We start from the raw sequence: 17,104 nt of genomic DNA, 5'->3' as shown, positions 1-17,104 counted from the left end.
GCGCTGCCCCATGCCCTGCCCATGGCTGTGCTGGGCTGATGTGTGGGAGTCCCGGGGGCAGCGAGGTGAATGCTCAGTCCTGGGGGTGTCTCCTCCTGCCGTCCTGGGGTGTCACCATCTGTCCCCTCGCAGTGTGCAGGGGCGGTGGCAGGGCAGAGGGCCGACCACAAACCCTGTCCCAGCCATGCTCGGCTGCCTCCGTGCCAGGGGAGGGGCTGCAGGGCTCCGGCTCCTTCCACAGCCGCCTGCAGTGGGATGGGGAGCTCTTCCTTGTCCTCAGGGGCGGGCAGAGCCCCGAGCCGCAGCGTGTCCGCTCCCCTGCAGCGTCTCCATCCCTCACCGAGGGAGGCTCCGGTTCTGCTTTGCGGTGGCTCTGGGATCAGCCCGGTTCTGCCGCCTTGGAGCTGCCTCATCCGTGTGGGAGCTTCTTCTGCCTCCTCCTAATCACGGCCGTCCTGCGGCGGGGCTGAGCTGGGCCTGCGGAGGGAGGAGGGGAAGGGGAAGGGTTACTCTCAACCAGCCCTGGCTGCGTTTGGGGAAGAGCAAAAGCAGACTTGTGTCTTCCTTCTCATCTTTATTTATATGGTGTAAAAACAGCGGGGCTGAGCTTTGTCCAGGCACTGCGGGGATCTCTCACCCCAGAAGAACCTCCCGGCCCTTCAAACCCTCCACTGCCAGCAGAAGGGACAGGGGGGAAGAGACAAAGGCCCCGGAGGTGGGGCAGCCCCAGGACATCCCCTTTACCTTTTTTTCCTCCCTCTCTGAGCCAGAGGAGCGGGTGGCCTGCCCTGCCCCGGCAGAGCAGCCTGTCCGGGGATGTTTTGGGGGTCCCTGCCTCCCACCTCACCTCTCCTCCCGGTCTTCCTCGGTGGCCAGCGGGGCGGGCAGTGGCCGGCCGCCTCTGGCGGTGCCCAGCACGGACACCAGCTCGCTCTTCCTCAGCAGCGCGGCGCGCAGCTGCTCCCGCATCTCCTGGATCTTCTCCTCCAGCTCCCGGAGCTCGTTCTCCCCGGCCGCTCTGTCCAGGGGCTGCGGGGGCCGCCCGTTCCCGGGGCGCCGCGGGGACCCCTCGGCCTCGGGGCGGGCTTTGTCCAGCTGGAAGCGCACCCGCCGTGCCTCCTTCCGCAGGGCGTTCCAGGGCTGGGCTGCCGCCGGCGCCGACCTCGCCTGGGGCTCGCTCCTGTGTGAGGAGGGCTGAATTGGGATCCGGCTGCTGAGGGATCCCTCTGCAGCCCCCCAGAACTCCGGCTGTCCACAAGGAGGAGGAGGAGGGTGGGCAGGCTCCCAGTCGCAGCTGTACCTCTGCTCCAGCTTCAGCTGCTGGCTCTTCCGTTCCTCCGTGCCCATATTCAGAGCCCGATGGATTTTCTGTGGGGAACATGGCAAGAGTGAGTTGGGGGTGGTGGTCTGGAGGTTAACAGGCCGGGGATTAATTGGAGGGTGATGGGCTGGAGGTGTTGGTTCAGGGGTTAAATGGGGGTTGGTGGTCCAGGGCTTGGAGAAGGGCAGAGGTGGTGCAGTTAAAGAGGGAGCAGTGACATGGGGTTAGGGGTCTTCGGGGCACTGTGTGAGCCCCTTCTCCCGGCCTCACCTGGCTCGTGTGCAGCCAGTAGTTGAATTTCTTCTTGCGCCGGATGCGGGGCAGGACGAGGCGGTAGAAGACGTGCTCGCCCAGCGAGGTGAGGAGGGAGCCGCTCAGCCCGATGCACAGCAGCACGAACAGCCCCGAGAAGTGGTAGATGCCCATCTGCAGGGTCTGCGGGCAGCAGGGGCTGTGAGCTGGGCTGCGGGGCTGTCACACCCCACGGCCCGCCCCGCTCCGCCCCGAGGCGCCGCCGCACCTCCGTGACGGCGAAGACGCGTTTGCCGCAGGGCACCATTTTGTACCACTTGTCGTGCAGGAGGTCGATGAACCCCGAGGACTTGTAGCGGCTGATGAACTCGGACACGTTGGAGGTCAGCGGTGAGTTCTGGGGGAGGCCGATGCCGTAGCCTGGCCCCGGTGAAGTGGGGAGAGAGGGGCACTGCTGGGACGGGGGGTGCAGCCCCCAGTGCCCACCACGGAGGGGGCACCTCCCCACCCAGCGTGATTGTGGCAGGGCACGACCCCAGCCTGGTCACACACACAGAGCAGAACTCCCTTCCCACCACAGCCCCCTCAAACCTTCGATGGCAAAGGGTTTGCCCACAGTGAGCAGTTTGCAGTCAGAGTCGATGGAGACTTCATAATCCAGCAGAGACTTGTCCATGATGAAGGCGTTGAGCTTGGCGGGCTCTGTCCTGTACCAGCACGGGGGGATGCTCAGGGAGGGGCTGCTCCCCCCTTGCCTGGCGTCTCCCCACCCTGACACCCCTCCCAGAGGTGGGGGGCTCGTGTGCATGGAGGGGGCGTTGCACAGGCTCCAGGGCTTGGGCAAAAGATGCCCTGGGAGGGGTAAAAGGTGCCGAGGACCCCCTCATGCTCTCCCTGCCCCTCACTTGAGCATGGTGACGCCATCGGGGGTGGTGGGGACGTTGTAGCGCCGCATGTACTCGTGCATCTCGGGGAAGCTCTTCTTGATGTACTCCTCAGCACTGCTCTCCCACACTGTGCCAAAGCGGAAGCCCTGTGAGGGGTGATGGAGCTGGAAGGAGGCACCAGAGCATCAGCAGCCCTGTCCCCAGGAATGTGTCCCCACTCACTGAGGATGTGTCCCCAGCCCTGAATCCCAGGCAGGGTGTCTGAGCAGCCCCAGAGGTGCAGCAGCTCTTAGGTGTGTCTGGGAAAGAGCTTCCCCAAGAGCAGCCTCAGCACGAACTCAGCCCACTTCCCCCTGCCCTGGAGCTGAGGCTGGAATTAAAACCCCGTGGGATACACACACAAAGAAAGATCTGCACCCTTAGGAAGGGCCAACAAGCAGGACTGGGACTGGAGAGAAGGAGGAAGGTGTGGAAGGAATGACAGGACCCCCCCTCAGCCCCTACCCTGCCCTTCAGCCCTCTCCCAGCCCATCTGAAGCAGCTGGACACTCGCCCACCTTTGGGTCATGGATGCCTGAGAGCTCCTCGAAGGTCTTGTCGCCCACCATGACAGCTGCCAGGTTGGCCGTGTAGCTGGAGAGCACCAGGAGGCAGAAGATGGCCCAGAGGTTCATGAGGAAGCGGCCGGTGCAGCACTTGGGCGTCTTGCTGGACACGGTGCGCCCAAAGAGGATGGCGTAGCAGAGGTTGAGGGCTGAGGAGTAGGAGAAGATCTTCATGCGGTTGCGGCCGTGGGGGGTCATTCCGTAGGGGCTCTTCCACTCGTAGAGGGTGAGGAAGAGTGCGGTCATGTGCAGCGCCACGAAGATGCCCACCCACATGGTCCAGTGCAGGGGCCACATGAAAGCCCCGATGGGCGACGCCGTGTCCTTGGTCCTCACCAGGATGCCCAGGCTGGTGGAGAAGAAGGGGCTGGTGAAGTCGATGACTTTGCTCCGCACCGAGTTGATGCTGAAGGAGGTGACGGCCATGTGGGCCGTGCCACTGAGCAGGTCCCCCACCAGTCCCGTCCAGCGCCCGTTCTTCCAGGCCCCGTATTTCCCGTCACCCACGATGTAGAGCTCAAAATCAAAGGCCATGTCCTCAGCCAGCTTCTCCAGAAGGTCGATGCAGTACCCATAGCAGCATTTCTTGTACTCCCGTGGCACTGAGCCGTTGCCCATCTTCTCAAAGAGGGCATCCAGCACGGCCGAGTCGTTTGTGCCGGGGTCCAGGCAGAGCTGCCCGGCCGGGCAGTTCCCTTCCTCATCCACCTCCCTGGTGAAGACAAAGGGGTGCTCCACCAACGTCACCACCCGCAGCCGTGTGCGGGCCCCCTCGGCCGCCTCGCTGGGGCTCTTGCGCTGCCGCTGGCTCTGCCACACGCCTTCTTCCAGCTCCAGCTTGCCGTGGCTCCAGGTGCCCACTGTCATCCAGGTGGGGACCCCCTCCAAGTCTCTACGCAGGCTCCAGACACGGAACTGCTGCTCCGGCCTCACCAATGCCGTGTTCTCCGCGCGCACCAGCCCCGTGTGGCCGTGGAAGGACGTGTTGGCCAGGAACCTGCCAAGGAAAAGGTTTCACTGCTCCAGTGTTCCGGGTCAGCTGGGACTGAGGGATGAGGCTGGGAGCTGGGAGTGGGATGTGCCCAACCCGGGCAGGGACAAGATCAAGGAGGAGCAGCAGGATCTGGCCCCGCTGCGGTGCCCCGCAGCTCGCTGTGCTGCTGGGGCCAAGTGTTATTAATATTTATAGAGTGACCGTGCTGGGGCAGTGTTAAGGAGATCTGAAGTGACATCCCCCCCCTGTGCAGCGCTAGCCGTGTCCTGGGGGGCTGAGCCCCATGGTGGTGGCTGCACACACCACAGACAGCGCTGCACTGAGCCCAGGGGTCCCCGGCTCCCCCCTTACCCCATCCTGGGTCTCGGGCAGAACCCTCCCGTGCACCCCAATACTACAGAGCCCTGATGGGGAAAAAGAGGAGCCCCCAGCACCCCCTTACCGGGCAAGGAGGAGCCCCGGGGACTCGGCGCCTGCCCGGTGCCTCTCATTGCAGTTGCCCGTGGTCTGCAGCTCTGCGGGGTCGGGGCGGCTGCGGGCAGCGTGGGCGATGGCCTGGGACACCAGTCCCACCATGTCCTGCACCAAGAGCTCCAGCGGTGGCCGGCTGACCTCCCCAAAGGCCAGCAGCCCTGGGGGCAGCCCCTCCGTCTGCAGCTCACTGGTGCTGAGTGGGAAGCCCAGCATCCATTGGAATTCCTGCGGTGGCAGCCCCAACTCCTCGGCTGCCTGGAAGACGAGTCGAGCACGGTGCAGGTCACAGCCCAGCATCAGCACGGGGCTGGAGAGGGTCCTGACACGGTCACCGTGCTGCCGCAGGTAGCGGGTGGCCCTGGGCTCATCCAGGTAGCCCAGGTCCAGGACAGTGCGGAGGAAGAGCTGGGAACGTTGGGCCCAGAGGTCGAGGAAGCTGTCGATGTCCCAGGGGTGGCAGAGCACCAGGCTGGTCTCCTGCCAGTCGTTGGCCTGCAGGACGCTCACCAGCACATCCACCAGCATCTCCGGGGAGCTTTGCCGGTCCATGTGGAAGTGGAAGGGGCTCTGCCAACACACAAGGGTCATGGCTGTGCCCCTGCCCACGGGAACGGCCCACAGGCAGTGCCAGACATGGACCCACTGCCCTGAGGTCATCCCACACTCCCTGCCCATCCCCTGCCCAGTCTGGGATCCACTGCCAGGACACGTCCCAGAGCTCTTCTGGGGACAGAATGGAGTGGGGACTGGGGCTGAGGGCTGCAGAACTTCCAGAGGAGCCAGGGAACTTACCTTGGAGTGAAAGCTGGAATTGGGTCTGGGATAGAGCTGGGCAAGGGGCCAGGAGAGAGCTGAGATGGGAGCTGGGATAGAGCCAGGATAGGGCTGGAATGAGGGCCAGGAGGGGGCTGGAATAGAGCTGTGATGGGAGACAGAGCCAGGATGGGGCACAGGATGAGGCTGGGGTAGAGGCAGGATGGAAGTGGGAATGAGGATGGGATGGGGCCGGGGTGGGAGAGAAGACAGAGGGAGAACAGAGCCGGGTGGAACCCAGAGGTAGTCAGGATGCAGCAAGGATGAGTGGCTGGAATTCGGAATTCGAGCTGGAATCAAGTCGGGATCGGTATCGGAGGCAGGAGGACCCGCGGAATAGAGCCGGTATGGATCCGGGACGGGGATCGGGACAGGAGCACGGACGGAGCCGGGACGGGAGCAAGGACGGAGCCGGCGAGCAGGGACGGGAGCGGGGACGGGAGCTGCGTCCCCGTGCAGTGCCGGCGCTGCGGGTCTCACCTGCGCTCGGAAAGGCAGCGGCCAGCGGGTGTCCAGGATGCTGACGAAGGGGACCCGGAGGGCGGCGGCGAGGAAGTCGAGCTGGAGCAGCTCCCGGCGGGAGCGGGGCAGCGCCAGGACGGCGGCCACGCCGCGCCCCGCCAGCGCCCCGCACAGCCACCGCGCCAGCGAGCCGGGGTCCCGCGCCGCCGGGCCGCCCCCCACCACCTCCAGGCTGAGGTTGTGGGGCAGCGTCACCTCCCCGGGGCTGCCCCCGGGGCCGGTACCGGCGGCTCGGGCCAGCGCGGCGCGGAGCCGGGCGCGGGCGGGCGCGGGCGGCAGCAGCGCCCCGAGGCGTACGGTGGGTCCGGGGCCGGGACCGAGGCCGGGGCCGGGGGCGGCCGGGACGCGGCAGGGATGCGGGTGTCCCCCCGCCGCCCCCAGCGCCGCCGCCAGCAACCAGAGCGCCCGCAGCCCCGCCATGCACCCCGCACCGGCCCCGCACCGGCCCCGCCGCTCTGCGCTCCGGCTACGGGCAGGGACCGCCGGCCGGGTCCCGCCGGGGCCCCCCCTCCCCAGGTAGCGCCGAGGCCCCGCAGCCCCCGGAGCGCGGTGGGTCACGCCGGACCCGGCCCACGCAGCGCCGGACCCGCCCGCAGCCGCCCCGTCCACGCCCACGCACGGCGCGGGTCCCCCCCTCCCCGCACCCCGCGGCAAAGGGGGCCCCCACCCGCGCGGTGCTGCCGCCCGAGGGCTGCGACCGTGGGGGGCCCCGGCACAGAGACCCCCGCTAATCCCAGGGTGGTCCCGGCTACCTCTGGACTGGGTTCTTCCTCCTCTTCCTCCTCTTCCTCCGGCCCCCGACGAAAGCCCCTCGTGTCGGTCCCCGAGCCTGAAGTGCCGCCTCCATCCCGGTAAAAGCCCCCACCCCGATCCCTCCACCCCTCCACAATCTGAGAAGGTGCAGCTTCAATCTCAGGGGGTCCCGAGGCCGGGAGGCTCCTCCTGCTGCATGGGGAAGGGGTGAGGAGCAGCAGCGGTGCAGCCTTCCTCTGCTGAGGGAGGGGAGCTGGGGTCACCCTCCTCATCCTCACCAGGGAAACTGAGGCTCAACCCAGCCCAAGGGTCCCCGCCACCGGCACACAAACACCAGCAACCGGGGCTGGAGCCACGCTAAATTAATAAGGAAAAATGAAGGATGGAGCCAAAATCCATCTGGCATAAAGTATCGATTCATGTAATATCAATAAATGTAATGAGTCACAGCTAATGAATTCCCCTGCGGAGCTGGACCTGCAGGAGGGCAGCACAAATCCTGCCAGAGCATGGAGGGTCATGGGGTGCTGCTCTCCCCCGAGCAGGACCCTGAGCACGGGGCCCCTGGCAGCTCCTTCCCACAGGGATAAACACAGGACAGCCCCCACTGTCCACACAGGAGGGATCTTGGGATGAAAAAGCCCCCCCAAACACCAGGCACAGCATTGGGGGGGCTCTCTGGGAAGCCCCATCCTCCCTTCTGCTCTAAGTGCAGCACCCCAACAGGAACCACACTGGGAGGACTGGGAAGGTGGGAGGGAGGTCTGGGCTTGGCTGGGGGCTGCATCCCGGGGGTCTCAGAGGGCCCCACAGCAGCCCCTGGCTCCAGGTGACAGTCCCTGCTGCAGCCCATGAGAGCTGATCCAAAGCCTTGGGAGGAAGAGGAGGAGCAGGCGAGGAAGGGAAAGGAACAGACTCCAGTGATTAAGCTAAAAGCATCTCGACCTGGCGGGAGCTGGGGATGCTCGGATGCTCTGGCTTTAAAATGCACTTTAAAGCATCTGCACTTGGTGTATTGAATGGGGGAGGGTGGACAACACAGAGGGATGGCCAGGGGACACCTCGACACCTGTAGGGAGAGGGAGAGACCCTTAGGGTGAAGGAAACTGGGCAGTTTGGGGATAAAAAGCACTTTCCCACTCCCAGTGGATGCAGTGACAGGTGGTCAAGGTCTGTGGTAATGCAAGAGTTGTTAAAGAAACCAACGCCGGCATCTTTCACTATAAAAAACAAATCTTTTATGTAAAAAATAAACCTAAACAAAACCCACAACCCCCGCTGCCATGCTGTGACAATACAAAAGGCCGAGTCCCCAAACACCGTGAAAACAGAGTCGTTGGATCCAAATATATATAAATTGTTGACTGACGAGAGATTGGAAATAGCACCTTGCTGGCCCCCCCTGCCCATCCCCAGAGTGACCCTGCGCCCCAAAACCAACACCACAAGCCCAGGGACACCCCCAGCCCTGCCTGCCAGATGGAGCAGGAGCCCCATCTCCAGCCCTGGTAGCCAGGGACCCCTCCCCTGTTGCAGCAGCCCCTCCACTGCACCCCCAGAGCAGGAGCTGCTCAGGCCCTGCTGTGCAGAGCGTGGGGTCCAGTGGCACTGAGCAGCAATCCCCAGGACAGGGTGGGCAGAAGGGGGGGTCTCCAAAATCCAATCTCAAACTGGTATTGAGAGAAATACACTTTTCTGTCTGCACTGCAGGGTCAAGTAACAAAAGAAACGAAAAAAAAAAAAAAAGGGGCAGGGGAAGACATGGGGAATGAGCAGGAGCTGCATCCTGAGCCCTCCCAGGAGCCGGCGACGCTCCTCCTGCAGCGGCCGCCCGAGTGCCCCCCGGCCCCGAATCGGGGTGGACACGGTCCCTGTGCTGTCCCCTGGCGGTCCCCGCGCCGGTCTCGGTGCCGTGTCGCGGAGCAGGCGAAGGCGGCGGCGTGTTCCGAGTCCGGGGAAGGTGAGCCGGGTGCTCGCAGCCGCCTGGGCGGTGCCCGAGGGTGGGCGGGTTCTTCCCCAGGAGCCGGACAGGGAGAGGCGGAGGGGTGCGAGGGCGGGGGGAGCCTCTTCACTGGGCTGGTTTGGTGATGATGCGAGTGGAGAAGTCAAAGAGGTCCTTGTTGATTTTGCGGAGGTTGCTCACCTCCTCCTCCAGCTCGCTCACCTGGATCGTCAGGTGCTCCTGGTCTCCCACCAGGTTCTGTGACACAAAAATGCAACAGATGAGTGTCAGGGCTCAGCTCTGACAGGCACAGGTTGCTGCTCTTTCCCCAGCAGCAAACCCAAAACCTTTTGGTCCCCTCCCTCCTCCTCCTCAAAGTGCAGCCCCTCCTGCCCATGTCACCAGCAGATTTCAGGGCTCTTCTCCCTGTTCCCAACTTGTCTGGGGTCTCTGAATCAGATCAGCTGACAAGGATCCCCCTCAAGGGGTCTGTACCCAATTCCCAGCCTGGGAGCAGCTCTCACCTTTTCCCTCGTTGAGTACATCTGTGAGTACATCCTCTCTGCCTTCTCCAGGTAGCTCTGCCCAGGCTCCTGCAGGGACCAGAATGGAGGGGTTGGCAGAGGAGACACAGACCCTCTCCCCATGCCCTGGACTGGGTTTCCCATGGGAGGGACCCTGGGTGATCCTGCTGTCCCCTCTGCCAGGCTAACAGCCACAAAGCCAACAGGGAGCTTATCCATCAGCTCTGGCAGGACTGTCACTGTCACTTGCCCAGAGGCACACGCTGGCAGAGGAGAGCAGCTCTGGGACCACCAGCAGAGAGGCTGGGATGGGTGGGACACCGATGGTGTGTGACCCTCCCTCCCACGGAAATGGTGGGACAGCAGAGCCAGCCCACGCTGCAGCACGGGGCTGGGAGGACAAATGACTGCAGCAGCCACGATGGGGAGGAAGCAGGAAGGAGCAGGAACGGGTTTCACCAGCTGGAGGAGAAGCTTTGCTCCTGCACAGCCCCTCCCGTTTGTCTGTTCCCCTCCCCACTCCCCCAGTACCTGCTGGTGCAGCCCCAGGCGCAGCGTCACCCCCTCGGTGCCCGGCTCGTCGCTGCTCTCGGTGCCGTGCAGGTGCCTGCTGAACTTGGGCAGGGGCACGCTGGGCTTCCCGTCAGGGTTGAACATGTTGGCAGGGGCCAGCACGATGAAGGCATTTGTCACCGGACCTGTGTGGGGACAGAGGGGACAGGTCAGGCTTTGTCACCGGACCTGTGTCGGGACAGAGGGGACAGGTCAGGCTGGACCCCGCTGGGTTTGAGTGGCCTCAGGCAGCCCCGAGAACAGCGAGTGTGACCCTGGCCAGGATCTCCATCCTCCCCAGCAGCTCTCCCTGCCCGGGGCTGCAGCTCCCCGGGCCGATTGGCAGCCCCGGGGAGCAGAGCCCGCCCTGAGCCGCCATCCATCAGCAGCTCCGTGCTGCCACGATCCATCACACGCTCTCAATGGCAGAGCTGATGAGCGCGTTAATTACGGCATTTACCCGCGGCTGCTGCCGCCCCCTCCCAGCTCCTCCTCGCTGTGAGCTCCCACCCCACGCCCTGTCAGGCACAGCAGCCCCCAGCCCCCTCCAGCGGGCAGAGCAGCTCGGCCACCTCTACCACAGCCTGATCATTCCATTTCCCCTGGCCAAAGGCTTTGGGCATGATATTTTTTGGGCCTGAGAGATTTTATTGTTTACATCTTACCACCTTTTACAAGGTGTCCCGACACAGACCCAACATGATTGGTGAACGGGAATGACACCTCCCCAATCCCATGGGTTAAACTAGAGAAACAGCCAAAATGTTTTTCTCTTAGAACCAGAAAGGCCAAACACCACCTGGAGAAAGATTGTTTTGGGAAAGGATAGTTGTTTTGTCGAGATTGTTTTGAAAAGAAGCTCTCCTAAGAAACTTTTCCCTTAGGAAAGGAGTTAGCAGTAGGAAAGGAGTTAGTAGGCTAAATTTTCCCTTAGGAAAGGAGTTAGTAAGCTAAAATCTCTCAGGCCCAAAAAATATCAGGCCCACAAAAGGCAAAGGTGTAGATGGTCCACATGCACCTGAGAGGGGGCTGCCAGTGCCGTGGAGAAGGGTGCAAGGTGAGGGAGGGCACCTGGCAGGGCCTAGGGAGGCTGCTGGAGGATTTTGGTCTCTGCAGAGCAGACAGACACAAGCAGCTCTGGCATGGACGAGGGCTCTGTCACCACCATGTACCCTCCAGAGCCTGCTCCTAAATCTGATCCTCCCAGGATCCAAGCTTGGGTCCCACCAGCAGAGCAGCAGCTCTGCTGAGTGCCTGGCCCCAAGGCTGCTCCTGGCCAACTCTGATGGTTTCATTCCCTCCTTAAAGACCAGATGTTTGTGCTCCTGAAGCAAGTGCCCATCAGTGAGATTCCCACTGCACTGGCAGCTCGTGGAGGAGTTCAAGAGAGAAATGGAGAGGAGAAAATCTTGGGAATGAACCCAGAGTTCCCCAAACCTGGTCACAGCCCCCACAGCCCCTCTGGGCCCCCAGTGCAGATGCAATCCTGTACCAGATCACCCTGCCCCAATGCCTGGGGCAGCAGGCAGTGGGTGACCCTGGGCCAGCCTGGGCACAGGGACTAGGCTTAGCTGGGTCTCAGTGGTCTGTGCCACGTTGTGTTTGCAGAGACAAGGATGGAGCTTGTGTGACAGGATGGGAATTGAGGCCGGGAGGGATTTGGGGGCAGCACTGGCTCCCAGTCTCATCCCACAGGTCTCCTGCTTCCCCCTGGAGTGACCTGGAGCAGCCCTGCCTCACCAGCACTGCCACAGCTCATTACCCGAGAGCAGCAGCCTGACCTCTCAAAGTCCACCTGCTCTGCCCCCACCAAGGACGAGCCACCCTTGGTGACACAGCCCCCTGTGCCTGGCCCTGAGCCACACTTCACCTCCTTGGGTTTATTTGCAGCAGTGTTGAGGGGAGGGCAGTGGGTCCTGTGTGCCCCCAGCCACCCCCGTGCCCGGCAAGCAGAGGGACAGCGCTGTCCTGAGGACACTGGGCCAGAGGCTGCTGTCACATCACCACGTCAGAGCCCTGTCACCTCTGCCTTGAGGAGGGAGCAGCACACACTGGAGGGGCAGCAGGGACAGACCTTGCTGTGGGGCTCACGCCACTGCTTGGAGAGGCCAAGGGGGGACAGGGATCCACAGAGAGGGGGCTGGGTTAGGGCAGCAGATTCTCCCACCTGGGAGACTGCAGGGCCCCGTGGGGACACTCCAGACCCAGGGCACAGCTCGGGGCTCCTAGCCCATTCCTGAGCACACACAGCACAGCGCAGTCATGCCAGTGCCAAGGCTGCCAGGGAAACCAAATCCCTGCCCACAGGCAGCAGGGAGGCTGCAGAGTACCCACAGCTCGGGGTCAGCCTGGTCCTGCTCCTCCTGGGAAGAGCCTGGTCCATCCATTCTTCCCTGCAGCCTCAGGAGGACTCCAATGCCCGGCTCACAGCCAAAGCCCAGCCCCCCCTCCTCGGATGAGTCACAGCTCCATTTGGTCTGTTTTCACCCTCTAGTGCCAGCGGCGCCAGGCTGGATGGGCACTGCAGTGGGTCCCAATTAGGGATGGTCCTTGGCAGCCAAAGGGAGGAGGAAAAGGGTCTGCAGGCAGCCTGGCTTCCAGAGGCTGCCCTGAGGCAGCAGCTCAACCACCACAGAGGAACAGGGTCTGGCTTTCCCCACCATCACCTTTGGGAGGGGCTTGGACGATGCCCAAGGCAGCTCCAGCAGTCACTGCGGCACCAGGAGCCAGAAACCAGCCAGGGGAGGAACACAGCAACAGCAGGGGTAAATCCCCCACTGCTCTGAGGTAGCTGAGGCACCCAACTGCTGCTCCTGCAATTTACTGGAGCCATCAGACTGAAATCCCAGACGGCTGCTCATACGGGATTCACTTCAGGCCCCATGAGCTCACTGCCGGGTCAGACCTGTCTCCCCTCCAGACACAGCTGGGGTGCATGTGGGGTGACTGCTCCCCTGGGAAAACAAGCAGGAGGATCCCGTGTGGCCTCAGCGACAGGGTGAAACCCATGACTCACTCCCGACAGTGCACAGGGGGTTGTTAGCACCGGGGACAAGGTCACGGCACCGCTCCAGACAGCCCAGGCTCCCTCCAACGCCTCTGCCCTTCCCAGGGCATGAAGCAAGGGGCAGAAACACACCTGGAGTGCCCAGGGCAGCACAGGTGAGCCAGCAGCACCCTGTGGCAGTGAGGATCGTGGAGATAAGGACATTCCTACCTTTGTGATTCATCGTCTTCAGGCACTGCTTGCTCTGGATGTCCCACAGCCGGACAGTTTCGTCGTGAGAGCCCGAGAGCAGGAGGCTGCCGTCTGTGGAGACTGACAGACACGTCACCTGGTTCCTGGAATGGGGAAAGGATGTTTAAACTCAGGATGACCCCAGGAGCTGGTGAGCTGGGCAGATGGTGGCTGGCAGGTATGGCTGGTTCCTCACCTGTGCCCTTTAAAGACCTTCCCGTTCTCCCGCTCTGTCTGGAAGGTCCGGTCTCTCTGAACCGGCTGCAGAAAGGAAGGGAGGGAAAGGGGTTAAAATTCAGGCAGGCCAAATCCAACAGGTTCATCACCGTGTCTGGAGGGGGCAGAGGAGACACAGGGGAACCAGGCACTCCTGTGCCCTGGCAGGTCACACCAGTCCCAGCGGGGAGGTGACAGTGGTGTGACAGTGGTGTGACAGAGGTGACAGGGCACACCTGCAGCCCCACACACTCACCCAGGCGCAGAGGTCGACCTGGAAGATGGAGCCGTCCATGCCCCCGCAGAACATGTGGTACTCAGAGAGGTCCAGGGTCACAGCCATGATCCCCACGTCGAAGAGCACGGAAAGCAGGAGCTCCCCAGACGAGATTTCCCAGAGCTGGAGTGAGAGGGGACAGGAGAATCAGGGGTGAGGATGTTAATGGCAGGACTGGAGGAACACTGACATCCTGGCATCCCACCCCGGCATTTCACCCCACATCCCCTCCTGGCTGTGGCTGGGAAACTGAGTCCAAGGCAGAACTCAGGATCAGACTCTCTATGAGCAGGAGAGAAGTTTCCCAGGCAGCTTCAAAGCAGCTCTGAACCCTCTCTGTGGCCATCCTGCCCCCAGGGCATCCCCCTGCCCCACAGGCTCCAGCCTGCCCTGCTCCCTGTGGACATCAGCAATGGGAAACAGAGGAGCTGACCCCGACATTGCCAGTACAACAGGGACTGCAGCAGTCCAGCCTGGGGGCAGGTGCAGAGAAACTGCTGTTGTAGAGGCAGAGCCCAGGTCTGGCAGCTCTGAGTCATTGCAGAGACAGCCAAGAAATTAAGCCACTGCAACTCGGCAAAGCTTCGGGCCAGCTTGGGGACAGGGACAGCTTCCTGCTGCCTGGCAGGAGCCTGGCTTTGACCCCACAGGGTCTGGCACCTCTGAAATGAGCCTCACCTTGGCTGTCTGGTCGAGGGAGGCGGTGGCAGCCCGTGCCAGGGGCCCTCCGAAGCCGCAGCACAGGTCGGTGATGGGGAGGCTGTGCCGGGACCAGACGTGCCGGGGGTCAGGGATCTGGGAGGGCTCTGCCTGCAACACGCTGTGGGCAGAGCAGAGACAGCCGGGTCAGCCAAGGACAGAGCCCCAGGGGGGAGCTGGGCCAGGCTCTGCTCCCACTGGGAACGCCTCTCCTGGCTGCAGGGACCGAGTTGGACACGGGAGCTGCTGGCAGCCATGGCACACAGATACCGAGGCTGAGGGGCTGGGCTGTCCCATCCCAAAGGGACGAAGACCCTCAGTCAAGGGCACAATCCCCTCAGTGTCACCCAGGGAAAGAAGTCAGAGCCATATGCCTGTTGCCAAGAAGCCCGGGTGAGACCCCAAGGAAAGGCTCCCTGCCCACACGGAGCCCACAACTCTGGGCTTAGAGGGATCTCCTGCTCCAAAATCCCTGTTCCCCTAAACCCCCCTTACTTGTAGAGGTTCCACACCAGGGCCAGGCAGTCCTTGGCCCCTGAGAGGAAGTGGCTGCTGTCATCAGTGAAGCAGAGGCACGTGAGGTCCTGGTAGTGTCGGTTCAGGATGGCGAGGAGGTTCCCGTTGGACACCTGGAGCGAGGGGAAGGGCAGGGGGTGTCAGGGATGTCTTGGGATCATGTGGTGCCCTCCCCTGGGTGCAGCGAGGGCAGAAGGGTGGGGTCTGTTGCCCACACGGGGCTGTTGGCACCCTGGGACAGTGACTGGCACCCCTGAGGTACAGCTGGAACAACAGGCTGCACTCAGGACCACAGGGAAATTGGGCACACAGCAGTGGAAGAGGTCCTGGCACATTAACTCTGGAACCCAGTGATCCCAGAGCTGCTCCTCTGGTCAAGCCACAAGTGTGCAGTAAAGATTTCTTGTTCACTCATAATACTCATATCATTTTGGTGGCTTCTTCCCTCCTCCCACAGGTCCTCAGGAGGTGGCAGTGGGGTTATGAGAGGACACCCCAGGGTTGGCTTGTGGTCCTGGGCCAGCAGAAGCTTTAGGGTGGACAAGGAAGTCCCCAAACCTGGAGCATTTCTTATTAAAAGGCAACACTGCAGATGGGGAGGGAACCAAGAAGAGAAAAAGCCTCAAATAAAATAGGAGTCTACTTCTTCCCATGGTCTGAATTACACCAAAAAAATCAAACCAAACTTCAGTTCAAGGGGTTTCACAGACAGCACAAAACCAGGGCTCTAGGGGCTGGAGCCTGTCCAGTGTGGCAGAGGGACAGTGCCATACCCTGGAACACATCTGGGGGTGACAGGAGCTGGAGCAGGGCCCAGCTTGGAGCATCACAGGCAGCAGCTCCCACTGCAGGCTGAGCCTCAGGGATTTTATTCCAGCGCTGCTACCAGAAGCACGTTGGTACAAACAAACCCTGATGGGTTCAGGCAGAGCCACCCACACCATGAGGCTCAAACCTCCCCTGGCACGGGGAGCTCTCCAGGTGAGGCATCCTGGGGTTTAATCCCAGGCTCAGGACAAGCCATTGCTTTCATTTGCTCAGTGGTGTGCTGGGAATGCAGCGTAATCTCAAGTAATCCAGCAGTAATTAACCAGCAGGACAATGACCAGAGCACAGCAGGGGCACCCTGAGCACACACAAACACACAGCTGAAATGTGGGAGAAGCGCTGAAGGAAAACCAGGCCCTGTCCTGCTGCCTTGTAGGAGCAATGCCTGACCCCTGAGACATCAGAGATGCTTGGAAAGAGGAGAAGGAGACAGAGTAAAGCCTCTGTCAGAATTCCCCCCACTCTTACTTCATGGGCTGCGAGCAGCACGGCCTTTGCCTGCTGTGGCACCCCAGGATGAGGATTTACAGACATTTGAGGGATGGGGACGCTCCCTGACTGCCCAGGGTGTGACTCTGCGTGGCCCCAGCCCCTCTGTACCTCCCACAGGTAGATGCTCTCGGCGACCCCAGCCAGGATGTAGAGCCCGTTGGGCGAGGCCGTCAGGCAGGTCACGGGCCCGGGACAGATGATCTTCTGCTGCAGCTGGTCCTGGCACACAGAGAGCACAGCGAGGGCTCAGAGAGGGGAAAGGGGCCCAAGCAGGGTCCCCCTGATGTGGGGGCTCAGGGGGAGCTCTGTGGGGGTCTCTGCGAAGAGAGGGATGGGGGGCACCCGCCCGTGGTGATGGGGGTGGGAATGGAGGGAGGGGGGCCCGAGGGTCTAACTGGAAACAGGGAGGTCTCTGCAGGGAATTGGGCCATGGAGGGGGGTCTGAGCACTGAGGGGAGGCTCCTTGAGGAGAGCGGCCTCGGGGGGGTCTTTGTGGAGAGAGGGGCCATGGGGGGCTCTGACCATGGATTTGGGGGGGCTCTATGGACGGAGGGGCTCCTCATCACAGAGGCGAGGGGTCGGCAGGGAGAGTGGCCCCGTCACACCCCCCACGGGGCCCCGAGTCCCCCCACAAGGCCCGGGGGCGTCCCCCGAGCCGAGGCCGCCCGGGCCCGCCCGCCGCGCCGGTACCTTCCTCTGGAGCTCCCAGACGTTGATGTAGCTCTTGCCGAGCTGGGCCCCCAGCAAGTGCTCGCCGCCCAGCAGCGCCAGCCCACGAGGGCCGCTGTTGCCGCCGCGGTACCCGGGCAGGGCCGAGCCCGAGTGCAGCTCCCAGACCGAGCAGTTACAGAGCGGCCCCGCCGCGTCCGACACCAGCGCCACCTCCATGGGCGCCGCCATCTTCGCGGTCCGCCAGGGCCACAGAGAGCGCGGCCGCGGCCTAGAGCGCCGCCTCCCCCGCCCGGCGCCGACCAATCAGCGGCGGCACCGCCCCGGCCGCGCGGGGCGGGAGGTGCGCACGCGGCAGGAAGCTCAGCAGGGCCCGCCCCGGCCGGCGCTGGATGGGTGACCCGGGACACCGCGTGTGCACGTGTGGATACCGCGTACCCCTATGGACCCCCCACAGCCCTGGGGGGACCCTGGGGACATCCCAGAGCCTCGTGGGAACCCCACGAGCACCCCACAAACCTAAGAGTGCT

The 17,104-nt window shown here is 63.0% G+C and overlaps 2 protein-coding genes across 2 annotated transcripts; both read right to left on the bottom strand.

Moving 5' to 3' along the window:
* Positions 1 to 27: 27 nt before the first annotated feature.
* Positions 28 to 7,718, bottom strand: GRIN3B (glutamate ionotropic receptor NMDA type subunit 3B). The gene is made up of 9 exons (XM_063404886.1): positions 4,502 to 7,718; positions 3,018 to 4,062; positions 2,479 to 2,624; positions 2,165 to 2,280; positions 1,842 to 1,993; positions 1,592 to 1,756; positions 1,301 to 1,368; positions 848 to 1,180; positions 28 to 477 (listed from the first exon to the last, which is right to left on the bottom strand). The coding sequence occupies exons 1-9, from the start codon at positions 6,286 to 6,288 to the stop codon at positions 441 to 443; spliced, it is 3,849 nt and encodes a 1,282-aa protein (XP_063260956.1). The 5' UTR covers positions 6,289 to 7,718; the 3' UTR covers positions 28 to 440.
* Positions 7,719 to 7,967: 249 nt separating this feature from the next.
* Positions 7,968 to 16,959, bottom strand: WDR18 (WD repeat domain 18). Its single transcript, XM_063403333.1, has 10 exons — positions 16,596 to 16,959; positions 16,014 to 16,124; positions 14,565 to 14,698; positions 14,049 to 14,190; positions 13,350 to 13,493; positions 13,074 to 13,138; positions 12,857 to 12,981; positions 9,619 to 9,785; positions 9,088 to 9,156; positions 7,968 to 8,821 (listed from the first exon to the last, which is right to left on the bottom strand). Exons 1-10 carry the CDS (start codon positions 16,803 to 16,805, stop codon positions 8,690 to 8,692), a joined length of 1,299 nt encoding a protein of 432 aa, XP_063259403.1. The 5' UTR covers positions 16,806 to 16,959; the 3' UTR covers positions 7,968 to 8,689.
* Positions 16,960 to 17,104: the final 145 nt, after the last annotated feature.

The sequence above is a fragment of the Prinia subflava genome, chromosome 8 (assembly GCF_021018805.1).
Source record: "Prinia subflava isolate CZ2003 ecotype Zambia chromosome 8, Cam_Psub_1.2, whole genome shotgun sequence".
NCBI lineage: Eukaryota > Metazoa > Chordata > Aves > Passeriformes > Cisticolidae > Prinia > Prinia subflava.
The sequence above is the reverse complement of the archived record's forward strand: the minus strand, read 5'-3'. Positions and strand labels throughout refer to the sequence as shown.

Bases quoted from the DNA above. Each gene is read 5' to 3' on its own strand.
- WDR18 (XM_063403333.1), bottom strand. From the start codon at position 16,805: ATGGCGGCGCCCATGGAGGTGGCGCTGGTGTCGGACGCGGCGGGGCCG. The intron at 13,494-14,048 runs GTGAGGCTCATT...CTCTCACTCCAG, and splicing joins CCCTCGACCAGACAGCCAAG to CTCTGGGAAATCTCGTCTGG. The intron at 13,139-13,349 runs GTGAGTGTGTGG...TCCTTTCTGCAG, and splicing joins AGGTCGACCTCTGCGCCTGG to CCGGTTCAGAGAGACCGGAC.
- GRIN3B (XM_063404886.1), bottom strand. From the start codon at position 6,288: ATGGCGGGGCTGCGGGCGCTCTGGTTGCTGGCGGCGGCGCTGGGGGCG. The intron at 4,063-4,501 runs GTAAGGGGGTGC...TTTCCTTGGCAG, and splicing joins CCGGGGCTCCTCCTTGCCCG to GTTCCTGGCCAACACGTCCT. The intron at 2,281-2,478 runs GTGAGGGGCAGG...GTGCTGGTACAG, and splicing joins GATGGCGTCACCATGCTCAA to GACAGAGCCCGCCAAGCTCA.